This window comes from Falco naumanni, chromosome 8 (genome assembly GCF_017639655.2).
Source record: "Falco naumanni isolate bFalNau1 chromosome 8, bFalNau1.pat, whole genome shotgun sequence".
In the NCBI taxonomy this organism is placed as follows: Eukaryota; Metazoa; Chordata; class Aves; order Falconiformes; family Falconidae; genus Falco; species Falco naumanni.
In genome coordinates this window covers 46,563,815-46,578,793 of record NC_054061.1, presented here as the reverse complement: position 1 = coordinate 46,578,793, position 14,979 = coordinate 46,563,815, and the positions used below count along the sequence as shown (strand labels likewise).

The 14,979-nt window shown below is 37.8% G+C and overlaps 1 protein-coding gene across 6 annotated transcripts in view; it reads left to right on the top strand.

Annotated features, from left to right (window-relative positions):
- LNPK (lunapark, ER junction formation factor) overlaps positions 1–13,587 on the top strand; it is a 55,255-nt gene extending 41,668 nt beyond the window's left edge. For 2 of the 6 annotated variants that reach the window (XM_040603574.1, XM_040603575.1), the window contains exon 13: positions 1,539–2,494. In XM_040603574.1, the coding sequence (XP_040459508.1) occupies positions 1,539–1,735 (197 nt within the window). In that variant the 3' untranslated portion in view covers positions 1,736–2,494. Of the gene's footprint in view, positions 1–1,538; positions 2,495–7,403; positions 7,851–10,364 lie in introns of those variants that run through there. The other 4 variants (XR_005829322.1, XR_005829323.1, XM_040603576.1 and 1 more) reach the window with 4 other exon arrangements.
- The last annotated feature ends 1,392 nt before the right edge of the window (positions 13,588–14,979 follow it).

The window sequence follows — 14,979 nt, the reverse complement described above, 5'->3', positions numbered from 1 at the left end:
AGAAAGCCAGCTGAATCCTGTTTGGCATCAAAAGAAGCATGGCCAGCAGGTCAAGGGAGGTGATTCTCTCCCTCTATTCCCCCCTCATGAGACTCCCACCTGGAGTACTTCATTCAGCTCTGGGACCTCCAATGTAAGAAGAACATGGACCTGTTGGAGCAAGTCCAGAGTAGGGCCATGGAGACGATCAGAGGGCTGGAGCCCCTCTCCTATGAAGGCAGGCTGGACAGTTGGGATTGTTTGGCCTGGAGAAGAGATGGCTCCAGAGACCTCTTGCAGCGGCCTTCTAGTACCTCAAGGGGAACTACAAGAAAGCTGGAGAGGAATTTTTTACAAGGGCATGGAGTGATAGGACCAAGGGGTAATGGCTTAAAACTGAAAGAAGATCAAGTCAGATTAGACATAAGGAAGAAATTCTTTACTGTGAGGGCGATGAGGCTGCCCAGAGAAGTTGTGTGGATGCCCCATCTCTGGAGAAGTGTTCAAGGCCAGGCTGGATGGAGATTTGAGCAACCTGGTCTAGTGGAAGGTGTCCCTTCCACTAGCAAGGGGATTGGAACTAGGTGATCTTTGAGGTTCCTTCCAACCCAAACCATTTTATGATTCTATGAAATTACAATTGTTAAGGCTAACATTTTTGAGCTGTAACTTGGCATCACTTTTGCAAACTGTCTTTACAGTGTGCTTTAATGCTGTATAGTATTGACTAATACTAGCCAATAAATAAACTGCCATCAATAATACCATTCTACAGTACCTTGTGTCCTCTAGTGCAACATCTAGTGTTCAGTTTTTCAGTGCTTATGTCTACTTCAAAATGTGACTCTCTTATTTCTCGTATGCTACTAAAATCCTGTTGTAAATTCTAGCTTCATCTCATTAGAGGTAGTACTTAGGATAACTACTTTTGATCTTCAAAATATGCCTATTATCAAAGAAACTACCATCCCAGACTGAGAGTAAAGATACTCCTCTGTATCCTTTCCAAGTTTCCTGTGGGAAGTCTGAGAATATGAAATAACTAACTTTGGCTGTTTTGAAATGTTGAGAACTAGATTGTTCTAATTCTTTTTTTCTGGTTATCCAGCTCCTTGTGTTTAAAGTGGTTTCTGCCAAACAGAATGTTTGAGTGCTGTGTATGGGTTGAACTCTTACAGAAGAAGCTGTACAGTTGGTAGAACTTCCATTATCAATCATAAAGAAGCTGAATTACCATCATGTCTTATTTCTGATGCTCTCACATAATGAACAAGCTTAGAAAGGTTCTGTTGAAGGTGAACATATACAAATAATGCATAATATTTTCATAATGGGATGTAAACTATTTTCTGTAGTATTTTCCTTTTTCTTAATTTTTACGTGTTTTACCTATGACCATCTTGTTAGAAAAATAAAATAAAATAGCTTTCAGCAGTTGAGTGCTTCATGCAGTAACATGCAATGACAGATTGCAAAATGTTGGTACATTTGCTTTTTAAGAATGTTAGCTACCTCTTCACTTCTGGAAATGGGTGATTTTGTAATTTTTCTTCTCACAGAATCTGAAGAAGACATGGCCCAGATCATCGAGACAAATGAGACAGATGGTAAAGCTGCAAGTTCTGAACAGCTAAATGATAAGCTAGATGAAGAAGAAGAAAAAGAGGAAACAGAAAACATTTCAACAACTGAAGACTCTATTTCGGAACCTATATCAACTGAACAAAGTAAAGAATCTTTAATGAAAGCAGAATAAAAAACTCCCAAGTGCCTTCTGTAGCTAGTTTTTAGCTTTGTTCATGCCTGTTGTTACTATTCAGGTGAGCTTTTTTTTAATGGTACAACTTAAAAACCTTGCTTGAGCTTAAACTGCCTCAACTGCCACAGTATGGCAATTATGTATAAAAGTGGGTATTGTAAATTAAGCATGTGTCTTTAAACACACAGAATGTATAGTTGGTTGAAGTCTAGCAGTTGTAGCCATTGTTCAGTTTGCATATTTAAAAATTTAAAAGTATAAGGTTTGCTAAGGGTGGCCTATAATTTGACATCTCTTTAGCTGTCATACATAAAGAACAGTTAACTGGCAGCAGCTGACCTAGTAAGTCTGGTCTAGTGAACTTAAGATACTTTTTAATGCTTCCCTATTAAAATGAGTTGAGTACATTTTAAATACAGTTGTTTACAAGCTAAAGTGTCCTCTGACATTTGACTTAAGCATATAGAAGTGTCATTACAGTGGTGTTACTGTTTTTCATTGTCTAACTTTTTGACAGAATTCAGTTAAATGGCACTCAGATAAATGGCATCTCCTTTGGTATTTGCATTGCAGATAAACCAGAGGCACGTACATACAAAACTGTTTTGTGTTTACATAAAATATAGAAAGTCTCTGCACTTGATTGTACTTGAATACAAAGCACTATTTATACCTGTACAATAATGACAAGTTATAAGTGAATTTTGTGCCTTTGTGTATTTTGTTAAAGGAAAATAAAGACATCTAGCAGCAGTACTTGCTTTTTGATTCCTAAAACCGAAGATAATTTCTGTTCTGCTGTATGCAGCTCTTCTGCAGTCACTTTGTGGAAGTTCAGAAGGAATCTGACACTTTAAAAGGAATGTGTTCATATGTAGCTAAGGTGGCTTTGCTGGAATAGAAATAGATCCCTGATCAGCAGGTGAAGTGCATGTGCATTTGCCAAAAGACTTTCCTAACTGTGCTTGTGTTGATAGTATTTGTTGTTACAATGAATATTTGCTGCTGGATTGCTGAAACTGTACTTTTTTATTGTGTAGTTTTTGAAGCTAAGGACACTTGTTACACATTTCATGTTAAACACAACAGTTGGGAACCTGGACTAGAATTTTTCTGGTGCCTGAAAGTGAGGTACCTAAATCAGATTTGATTTTTTTAAAGAAATAAATGCTGAACAAGTGTAGCTTGATTAATTTAGTAGTACTGCTAAAAATTGTGTGTCATGTTCTCTGTGTACCCTTGCTATATGGAAAGAAGGAGAAACTTCAAAACCATTTTTTTTCAATCCATAGTCTTGGTCCCAAAATAAACTGGTTTTACAGTATGAAGGCAGCAAAAAGCTAAATCTGAGTAGCTCAAAAGCCCTCTACAAGAAAAACATGTTTCTAATTGACCTTAGTATCCATGTCTTTATGAGACACAGTAATTACGTGAACAGCAATGTTTAATTTTCTTTGCCAAACATACATTTTATTTTCTGATTCTTTGGGGTTAGTTTAGAAGCTCAACTGTTACATCAGTCAGAATAAAGTTTATTCTGAATTTAGATGAACGAGGAAATTTTTTTTCTGGTTCACTAACTAAATTGTAATTCATACTTTAGTTAGTAGTCTTAACAGACAAAACGTAGCCATGTGATTAAAGGAGTACTTGTAGGTGTTTGGCTATATTTATATAAATAATTAGTAAAAACATCTTGTAGGTGACTGTCTTTAGTTGGGAATGCAAAGAAAATGGTACCTTTCCAAATGTCTTATACTGTAGGACAAGTACTGGGTATGAAGTGATAGGGGAATGCATTCCTTAATATTTTAAGAGAATGTATTTTATATTTCAGAACTTTAAAAATGAAATAATTTTGCCTGAAAGGTGCCAAAGCTTAGGCAGTGTTTTGTAAGGCTTTCAGATGTTTATCTCTACATTGCATTTTGTACCTCACTAATTTATCTGTTCCAAGGCTAGAATTATCACAGAATACTTTACTAATTCAGTACAATAAGTTGCTGGATATGCTTACATTATAAGCACTAAACCCAAGTATAATTTGATGTTATGATCCCTCATATGGGATGTGAATATTTGAATTGCTGTCATTTTGGAAGTCAAGATTACTCTAGGCCCATGTATTACTTCCTTTTAAAAATTTGTATTTTAAGTGCCAGGCTTTTTGTAATTTTAGGTCCTTCCCATGACAACCAACCACTGAGTTGTAATGCATGTAATATCTATTGAACTGATTGAGAAAATAATCTGTTGATATTGGAGCTATAGATGAGTGTTTTTTCATTAGCCTGGAAGATGTCTATCTTCAGATGTCCTGCTTTTGTCAAGGAAACTGATGCTTCTTAGGTGGTTAGGCATCTACATTTTTTTGAAAAGGGAGACTCAGTGTTTGGTGTGGGGTGGGGAGTTGTTTCTCCCAATAGTCTCAAATGTGACATTAGCAACATGCCACAGGAATGATTAATATTTTCTGTTTAATATGAATTTTAGAGGAGGGGAGGAATAAATGAGTTTTAAGCACATGGCAGAGTGTTCCTGAAAGACTTCAATACTAAAAAGTGTCCAAGCAGTTGTTCCCATTAATTACTTCAGAAGGCTTAAAAATGTTAAGGATGCCCTGGTATTTTGGTAGAGAAAGATCTATCTTTAACTTCCTAATTTTTCCAAGTTTTAAAGCAACTATAGTAAATGAGGGTAGAGGGTTAATTAATCTGTAAATTAATTCAGGCTCAGGGAGATACATATGACAGTAATAGACTCTGGGCTTCCCTCAATTTACAGTAAGCATTCACTGTTACTCCTGCCAAGTATGTGTGCCCCTGTCCTGATTTGCATGTGAGAAGAGGATTCTGTTTCTGCAGCAGTTGCTTCTTGGCTTCTGTCTACTGGAAGTGTGGCTATAGTAAAAGATGCCTGTTCCAACAGGAATTGAATCAAAAATCAAAAAATACCCGTCAGCGAGCAGCACTAGCCACAGTCAGTCCTGTCTTTGTAACACCAAAAGGAGGAGTACATAGAGCAAAAAGGTACAGCAGTTGTCAGTGATATTTAATCCAATTGCAGACCAACACTCAAAAGATGAGATGGAAGAAAGTAGGGGGCAGAAAAAAACCCCAAATACTATAGTTCCATGTTTTGTTGTCTTCTAACTTCCTAGTATATACTTGAATCTTAATTTTTTTCCAAAGTACTTAAGCCTGCTCCTGTGAAAAATCTCACTTCTGAGGGATGTTATGCAAGTCCCCTTTTTTCTTTGTGGCAAAGAAAAGCAAAATTGAGCGGGGTAGTAAAGAAATACTTGGCAAACTTGTGGTGCCATGTTTTTATTGCTTCTGAAATATTGTAATTGCAGAGATCTCCTTCTATTCAAATGCAGTTTATGTATTAGAGGGGAATTACCTGGGCTGTGTGAAATCTGCCACAAAAGACAAATGAGTGTTCTAGTTAAAAATAAATTAAAATGAGTCAGTTGGTCAAATTTAAGTGTTACTAAGCCTGCAGAACAGGGAAATGAGGGAATGTTGCTTCAAATTCTAATACTTATTCTAAAGAATACCACCATTACCCTTAGACATTTTGACAGAAATGGATAATTTAGTGTAGTCCTAGTATGAAGATGGTTTGCCTCAAAGCTGTTCAGCCCACACACAGGAAAAGCAGAAGCTCACAAGGAAGGGTGAACAAAGCTAATGTGGAAACTGACAACTTACGGACTGGTCTGGAGGTAATCAAAAGCACGTAACTAGGGGTGTGTATGTTGGCCTTGAAGTTGGTTGAACCCCACATGGTGCATGAGTAGAAACTAATGGATTTAAAGAAAAGAGTGACGGGGGTAGGGAGAGTGGTTTTGTTGTCAGAACAAGGTCTTAAAAGAGAAAGAAAAGAGCTTGAAAAGATTTTCCAGAAAATGTTGCAGGGTTTGGCTACGTTGTTTGTATTAGGGATATGTCTTCCATATATTCTCCTATATACTACAAAGATACATGAGGCTCACTACACCAGAGATCTGGGCAGGTTTGCATTTATCTATTCGAGAAAGCAATTAAAACATGAGATGCTGAGATCTGAGGCATAGAGGATGAATGCAAACCTGTGACTGTCCAGTGTATAGGAGACTGTATAGAAGTCATATCCCTAATACAAGCCAATTTTAAAAAAGGCTATGAATACAAGTGCATAAATGCTAGGAGGAAAGTACATTTTGCATGAATAAACACATTCAATTTCAATGGAAGTTTGAAAGTTTGTAATAATTTAGACAGCCTTACAGGAGGCATTAGGTTTAAAATGGAGTTTGAGGGCCAGTAGGAGATGACGCTGTCACCAATGGCTTTCTAATGGTGTGTGCCTTTCCTGTTTTCACTTAATGTATTAAATGACAGGTTCTGTGTGATAGTTTGTGGAAGAGATTTTTGGTTGTTGTCAGAAAGCTCTGATTCACTTAAAAGAAAGTGTTTGTGAAACTTAATTACTGATCTGTGGCAAAGCTCCTCTCTTCTAGGTTTGGTCAAGTTTGTGGAGGGTGATGAAGGTGAGGAATTACAACCTGACTCTTTTAATGCTAATGTTTCTGGGGAGCTGATTAGCATTGAGCTGGTGGCGTAGTGCATAGTAATGCACCAAAGCTGTCAGAGGACAAACTGTAAACTTCCATCAGAAATGTGCTGTAGTTGAGATTGTATCTGGTAGTATGAAATTAAATGTACTTCATGCTCTGGATTCTGGCTCTTTAGAGGAAAAGGATGGCATCCTGAGTACTTGGGAATTTATTAGCGCTTGGTCTTTACTAGGGGTTTGTTTACACAGCAAATAGAATAAGTTAAAATAGTGTTTAGCAATAGGAACTACTGCCCTTCAGCATTAAAAAAAAAAAAAAAAAGTCCCTTAAGATCCTGAGTCACCAGGAATTTGACTTCTTTTCACCATTGCTTTTGATTTGTGAACCTCTCTGGGGTCCTGTCAGGTCATATTCAATCTTTTCTCTGCAAGAATAAGACCTAGAGAGGTGTATGATGGTCAGGATAGAGAGAAGGGTTTTAAAATGAAATGTATTGATTATACAATAATTTGCTCCCAAACCATGGGGTTTTGAGATTAAAGCAAACACTTCTAAGATTCTTGATAGATTATCTAACTTGGCAACAGTGCAAAATCTCAAGCACTGAATCATAACGTAACCCTTTCAAGGTTGCATAAAATCAATTTGATCATGACTTAATTTTTGCTTAGAGGGGGGAGGGTCCTGACTGATTCTCTTAATACTAGTTATCTTTCTCGCTGTAGTCGCTGTGGGAATAAACCTGCTTCAGGGTTGCCTCTGTATGTACCTGGCATAGTACTGCTAGGATTCTCAGTGAACAATTACTAATGTTTTTCAGGAGAGCTTCATAGGCCTTTGCCACTGTGAAATCATGTATTCTCCTTTTATTGTGTGACAAAAATAATTTGCAAAAGGGAGATTGCAACTGCCAGAGAGAAATACATGCAGCAAAATCCTGAAATAATCAGATATAGGAGAAAACAAGGGGTGCAGATACTGGAGATCTGGCAATTTTGGGTGTTCAATTTGTAAATTCAAATTCATCTCTAAATTTATAACTTATATTGAAATAATAATTCTTTCTCTCTTTCTCTCTCCATTTTGCTGCCTAAATGAAAATAGAGATGCTGGATTTGTAGAAAACTCAAGCTACAAAGACCTTCCAGCTCTCCTGAAATGGTCTGCCCTCTAATTCTTTGCATCACTTCAAGGAGTTCTGCTCAGTTGATGAAACTTAATTTTGACTTGTTCAGCACAAAGAAAAATATTTTACAAAAACACCAAGAAAATTCCTTTTGAGAAAACTATTATAAATGATGTTTTGGAAGAAATGTGGAAGTTGGTATTTCTTAAGGAACATTTGAACTTGTGGTTTTTGTATATTGAGCTTTTATTATGCAGCAGATCCTGTATATTTATAGTTTGAAGTTCTTATTGTTGTAAATAGCCTTGTTGTGTGTTTATGTACTATAGTGTCTTTAATCAGAAGTATCATTTTAATCCTAGCTGTGGCCTTAACCAGTAGTTGCATCGCCTGCAGTTGAAACTCCATTAAAATCAGTGGCAAAGGCATGAATTAGTATGTGAATTCTTAAGGTCTAGTAGACTTCATGAAATGTCTGTCTTCGCTTTTCTGCTTGTAACTGAGGAAATATTTAAACTTCTGCTCCCCTTCTGAGATGTATTATTTTACCAAATGAAGCAAATTCTAAAGAAATTAAATTATATAGCTTGTTTGAATATATGCAGCCTTTGCTGTGTATGTAACTTTCTGAGGAAAAAACTGATTTTGAAAAAACTATTTAATATTCTTCTGATCTGGGTTATGATAATGGCTGGGATAAGAGTCAGGTTGTTCTTTGTATAGTAGTGATCTATGGTTTTGAGGTGATGATTCTGTTTAGTAGTTCATTCTGTGCTGGCTGTACTCAATCAACTTGGATTTCATAGATTTTTTTTTTTTGTTTTGTTTTGTTAAGCACCTGATGTGTTACCAAAACAAGGATGAGGGTGTCCCCCCGCCTCCCCAGCTGGACTGGCATATGTAGGAAAGGGAAGTTTTTCAAGGTTGAGCAGGTTCTGATAAGACCCATTTATCTGTGCTACAACCAATTGTGAGAACTCCTGGCTCATGGCATGGACAGCCAGCTGCCCACCCTCAAAGGTCAGGCTGGCATCTGACTGCAAAATTTGGTGTGTGCACTGAAGTAGAGGCATGGAAAACCTGCCTGGACTCAGTATAAAAAAAATTGTTTGGCAGTTTCAGAGGGAACTGGAGTTGTGAAGATGCTGACTTTGGTTTGTGATTCCATAGACATTTCAGGGTGGGTATTACAGGCTTTATTGTATCTAAATGGTGATTTATGTCCTTATTCCTGCATTATTGTCCACAAGGTACTGCCCTGTGTCACAGGCCTGTATTACCTAATTTTTTCAGACTGTTTCATTTTCATTAGTACAGCTGCTTTAGCTTGTGATCAGTGTACTGCACCTCATTGATAATCTAAGAGGGTATTAGACGTGCAGAAGTGACACCTAACCCTGTCAGTCTGGCTTGATTGACCCCTCAGCTTCCGAAACATGGGTTCATTTTTTTTAAAACCCAAGTTAGCCCGACTTTCATTTTCAGACACATTCTGGGCAGTTTAAAGGTTGGTCGGAATTGAATATTGCTCTTTCAAATTTGGTAATGTATGAGTACAGAACTGTGACCTTTGATACGTAGTAATACATCAACATGACATGAGCAGTAAGTGCAGCAATTACCTTTACTACACTTGAGATTGTGTTTTAGTTCTCATCTTGTAAGCAATTATTTCAGGAAAAAAAGGATGCCTCTAAGTTAAATATATTTTGCAAATAGTGTAAATGCAGAAATTAATCTTTGGGGACTTTTTGATTTACAGGTGAATGTTTTCAAATGAATCTTGGCTTTTAAATTAATGTTGGTTTAGTGATAGAAAGGAGTCTTGTGCTATTGGCTTCTTTCACAATACTTTTTTCTGGGAGAGTTTCTTTAACCCTTTTGGTTGTGTTCTAATGTAATCTGAGTTTCATATTTTGATTTATGGCTAAAGCTGTATCCTGCAGGCAGTTGACATGTCACTGTGTATGTGTTGCTCCCATGATAATACTCTTAAGAGTTGGTTACGTGCATGATGATAATGCAAGTTTACATGCTTTTAAGTGCCTTTCAGAACACATGAAAGCATCTCAGACCTGCACCACATACTGATTTAAAAGGCTGTTTTAGCTTCTCCAGAAATGTTTCATCTTTTTCTTAAGCAGATCAAGATGCATTTGGTTTAGTTTCCAGGTCTTTTTTTTTCTTTTCCTCTCACCTGTTATAAATTATTTGGATAATGATAGTGCACAATCGCTGCCTGGTAGGTGCTATAAAAATACAAATCAATACTCCTTGCCAAAGACCATAAAGCCTTGAGAGAGGACTGATAGCAGTTGCAGTTTCTGTTCTGTGGACTGAAAATCAGAATAAAATTACTGTGTCTTTCTGAGCAAGGAACTGAGTAACCATTAAATGGTGACTTTCTCCCAATGCTGTCTGTCATGACCAAAACTTGAAGGAATAGCTTGAAGTAGAACTTCTTGTTCTTCTAAAACACCTGCTTCCTCAGCAGGCCCAGCGCTAAGCAGTGTCGGTGTGCTGGAGATAGGCACTGAACTTAATTCAGGAGCTGGGAAAACGCTTATTTTGTGCTATATTGAGGTGGAATTGTTTTCTTTTATTTATACATTCTGGAATGGTTTTCTTTTAAGCTGTCAAAAATCTGAACCCCTAGTCCACAGTTCGTTTTGGCCATACTGGGACGCTGGCACAGGTGGCAGCTGCCCCAGGTGGCTGCTGTGGGATGGGGACTGAGTGGAGCCTGTCGCTCCGAAAGCTCCTGTGAGAAGGGTGAGTGCTTTCCCTAGAGCGGCTTTCTCTTTCGAACTCGTGGCTGTGCAGATTGCTCCCTTGTACGTACACACCAGTTTTAGACTGATAATAAACTTAAAAACTTTTCTATCATGAGTTTCATGGAAGGGGGTCTCTAACAGAATTTCTCACTTTTTTTTTTCTAGTAACAGAAAATTCTTGACACTCTGTGGTGGTATTTGATGTCTGGGAGGAAAAGCAGATGAAATACATTAGATCATCGCATAAATTACTCCTAATCACGCTCTTGGCTATACAAACTATTTTGCAAAGCCACAAGGAAGGTGCTGCCTGGGAAACTGTGTGAACAAGAAACACGACAGAAACACGTTGCTTTCAACCTGTACCCGTGTAAGGGCACTTGGGCCCTTAACTCCTTCAAAATAATAAAAAACCCCCAACAGTCAAGCTTTTTTGTATACTTTCATTAAATTTTAAATGTTAATAGTACTAACTTATTTTGGACGCCCCCCCCCCCCCCGCCTACTTCTGTGCAGTGTTTTCCATTAAAAAGTGTAAATAGTGTGTATGTGGGTATCTTGAATCTATGCTGCAGACTTCGCAGATGCAGATGGTTACAACAGCTTGGTGTGGAAGTTTGTTTTCCCACTGAGGTTTTCTGTTTGTAGGAAGTTCCTTACAGTGAAAGGATGCCCTTGTGCAGGTGGGTGACTCCATTGTAGAGAAGTGCATTTGTTACTTGGCTGCAAGTAATGAGCAAAACAATGGCAACTGCCATGTCATTGCGTGTCAATATTTGATGATTGTTTGCTCATGCTGAATTTATTACTTCTGGTAACAACTTAGGCATCTTTAGTTCTCTGTATTGTATATTATTAACCATTTTTTAAAGAACTGACAACACTGGTGTTCCCCAGCAGTAGAATCCCTTTTATAATACTTGGAAATATTTCCTTTTTCTCATATTTTACAGAAGGGAGTGAAGGTAATATTTTTTCCCCACCATTCCTACTACCGCAATGTGACTAGAAGTATTTATTTTTCAAAAATGCTAGGGTTTTTTATTGTTTCAGCTATTTGACCATGTCATTGTGTTGCTGGGGCTTTTTTAAAGAGAGAGTGAATGACAGCCTGGTTGCGGAATGCATTTTCTTTATAAGGCTTATCTTAAAACTTACTGGTTTACAGTGGTGAAATCCCCTTGGGAGGAGTTTGTTGGATTACTGAACAAATGGTGGGCAGCTGACGTGTAATGGAAAGTACTCGACTAAGATTGTGTGCAACTTATTGTGAATACTCCTGATACATTATAATAAGGTGTTATGTTCATCTAGTCATGAATTCTGATCTATTTGATTTTAGAATCTCAGACTGTGTTACAAGTAAGTGTAATGATTCTGAGAGCTGGAATATTGTTAGCCATTGTGAACAGTACTGCAGGAGTCTCTGGATGTATAATGTGATAGATGCAATTTTGTTTGAATTTTTTTTCCAAGGCCAATTTAATTTTGATTTATTTGCCTCATTAACCCAAGGATTCAGAAAATTGAATGCCACCTGAGTGAGGTATTATTAACACTACTGAAATATCTTCAGAATTGCTCCGTGCTTATAAATTGGTCTTTTGAAAGCATTTTAAAGGCATAATGATACTGTAGTGAAAATGTACAGCATCGTTTAAAAATTGCAAAATGCTTATTTGATTTCTGAAATAAGACTGGGTCACCTGACTTAAATATATACTGATCTATTATTTATGCTTTGAAAATAGAGCTGATAAAAAGCATAAGTGTTCTTGATACTATATTTTGTCATATCTAGCTAAAAAGATTGAAATCCAGAGAAACAATTTTCTGAAGAAATGAAATAGTATGCCCTCCTGAACCCCTGGGGAAAATAGCCTCTCTGTTCGCTGAGAATATGAAGCAGTAAAACAGTATAAGTAAAACAGACAGCTTGTGTCACATTCCTATTTGTACAGTCTGGAATGATGTTTTAAAAATATTTTCTAGTTATTTTTGATAAATAAATGGTGCAAATAACATCTGCAAACCAACCCTGCTGATGTAAGATTTTTCAGATCAGATTTGTTTGTCAGTGAAAGTTCAGAAAATTGCTTTGCAAAACTAAAGTTGTATAACTCCCAAAAATATGCATAACAGATGTACAAGAATGTATCTTGCTCTCCTTTTGCCTTCCCTCAAAGAAACCAATGCTGATTCTCCATTATCTTTGCTTCTGAGCTCAGAAGGTAGCTGGACAAAATTATCAAATATCAAAAAGCTGAGCTGCTAAACACAGATGTGTTTATAAGGTGTTAAATAGCTGAGCACTTGACATTGGTAGCAGGGTGCCCAGCTACCCTTTACGAACAGTATATCCTGGCTAAAGCCTTGAGATTTTCCCCCTGAGCCATTCATTAGTGCCCCACTGAAAACCAAGCTTATGGTTGTAAGGGCCTTCCACAGGTGGTGCACATTTGGTCAGGGGGTATAAAGGATGTGAGTGTGTTGCCTGTCTGTTGCTTTCTGCAGGTTCTTCCAAAGGCTGGCACGCTTGAGGATGAGGAGAAGTTTCTCAGAGTCCTTTGGCTTTCAGAAGCACGCCCTTCAGCGCAAGGATGCTGATGCCACTCTAATTTCCTTCACTGATGCAAAAGCTGAGATGGAAAAAAAATCCCTGGGCAGCAGGGTTGAAAAATCCAATGTCATGGCTCTACAAACACCCCGTTGCCCAAGACTGGCCAAGGAAGTGTGTGTCTGTACCTCTCCGAAAACATCACTTGTTGAGGGAGTGGGCTTTGGGCTACATTTGGGGGCTGTATGCCTTCAAGGCCGCCTTGTTATGCTTTGGACTTCTGTTCTCTACAGAGTTGGTTAAAGCCAGCTTTAATGATATTTTTGTAAAGATTCTCGGTCAGTGGACTCTTATCTCAGGCTAAATTCTGTGATACATCCACAGAATACAAGATGCATGCATTTTGTAAACATGTATGTATTTAATAAGGACCAAAATAAACTTTTGTTTTTATTTTACAGCATTTACAAAAATAATCATTTAAACTCTTCCCTCTCAGCTTATGCTGCACTGGAATATTACCGGGTGTTTTATTGTAATACCTGAACAAAAAATAGGGTGTACTAGATTAATAACATTTAATAGAGTGGATCTCTCTTCATTGAATGAAAAATGTCTTGGGTAGGGAGTTTTTGTCAAGGTCAGGGCTAGAATTCTAGAAAGGTTAATTTTTGTGTTATGATTATATGTGTTCAATGTCATACATAGTGGTGGTGATAATCGTGGTGAGATCATGACACTGTTCAAATAATCTGAATGGATACTTCTGTACAGCAAATATAAGAAGGAATGGACACGGTAATATTAAAGTCCTAAAAAATTTAAGCATTACTAATCCACCCAAGATTCATTTCAGGTTTCTCTTTGGAATAAAGGCTCATGTGCTTCAGTACAACATGATTTGTCTACCAGTAGTTTTTCATCTATTAATGACAAGCACGTTATGTATAGCCATGAAGGGACATCACCATGATTTTATCGAACTTGACTTGATTGCATCATTTATTTCCTCAGAAATCTTTTTCTGTTACGATGCTTGTCCAGGTAATTATGAATTGAATTACTTGTTTAGTGTTTTTGATATAACAGTTAATGGTTTCTTTAATACTTGGTTAAAAGTTCCTTGGCCATAGGCAATGGGTGTCATTTTTCCATGTGAGGTAGAAGGCCAGGAGATCTTGGAGAGAGAAGAGGCACTGTTCAGTTGTTTGCTTGCTGTCTTCTGAAAGTATGCTAGGACTGCAAGGTAACAATTTTTAATGTTTACTTGCTGGAGTTCCAAGGAATGCCTCTAGAGAACTTAATTGAATGATTCTGTTTTTACCGAATGAAAAAGATACTGGGGGTGTGAGGACGTGACACACAGACAGGAAGAAAAGAACAAGGCACTGAAATAACCCCAACCAGTCTTTGGGCTGCTTCCTCCGAGGCAGGGGGATCATAGCAAATAGGGATGTCTGTGGTTCTCCTGGAAGCACTTCATGCTGGGGCAGACTGTCCTCTGGGATTTGAACTGACTGCTGCAGGACATGTCACTCTTCTATACAGGCAGGAGCTTGGCCATACTTGATAGTCAAGTTCCAGTTATAATTAATAAGAGGTAATAAGATACCTCTAAGAAGATATTATACTAGAAAGGTGATATGCACTCTTAGAAGCAATAGAAGTATTAACTCTGTAGCCAAAACCACTACTGAGACTTGAATAATTTATTCAAGTGTCTATCAATAGTATTTATAAAGTCTTACAGACAGTCTGACCTATACTTAACTCCTTGGTGGCTCAAGTAACAGGCAGAGGAACTAGAAATGGTTAAAGAGCTGAGCGGCACAGTAGAGGATCTACAGAGGGGTTTGGTGGGTCCCATTTGCTAATAATCTGTCAAAAGTGATTAAATCCTCTAGGAGTTTTATTCTTGCCCACCCTTAGCCTACTTGCTGGGAGAGCAGGGTGGGAAAGAGAAAGCCTTGAGGCTGGACAAGTGTTGTTTAGCAACAGCAGAAACATTGCTGTGTTATGCTGTTTTAGCCGCAAATCCAAAACACAGCACCAGAGGGGCTGCTATGAAAAAAGTTAACCCTATCCCTGCCAGATGTTATACTGGCAGTTTTGAATTGGTTTGGATACTCTTAACGAGGTTATATATGGAAACTGCATCTGACTGGAGAAGGTTGGTTGATGCCCATAGTTTCAAGTCAGCTGGCAAACTTCTATTAGGAGAAA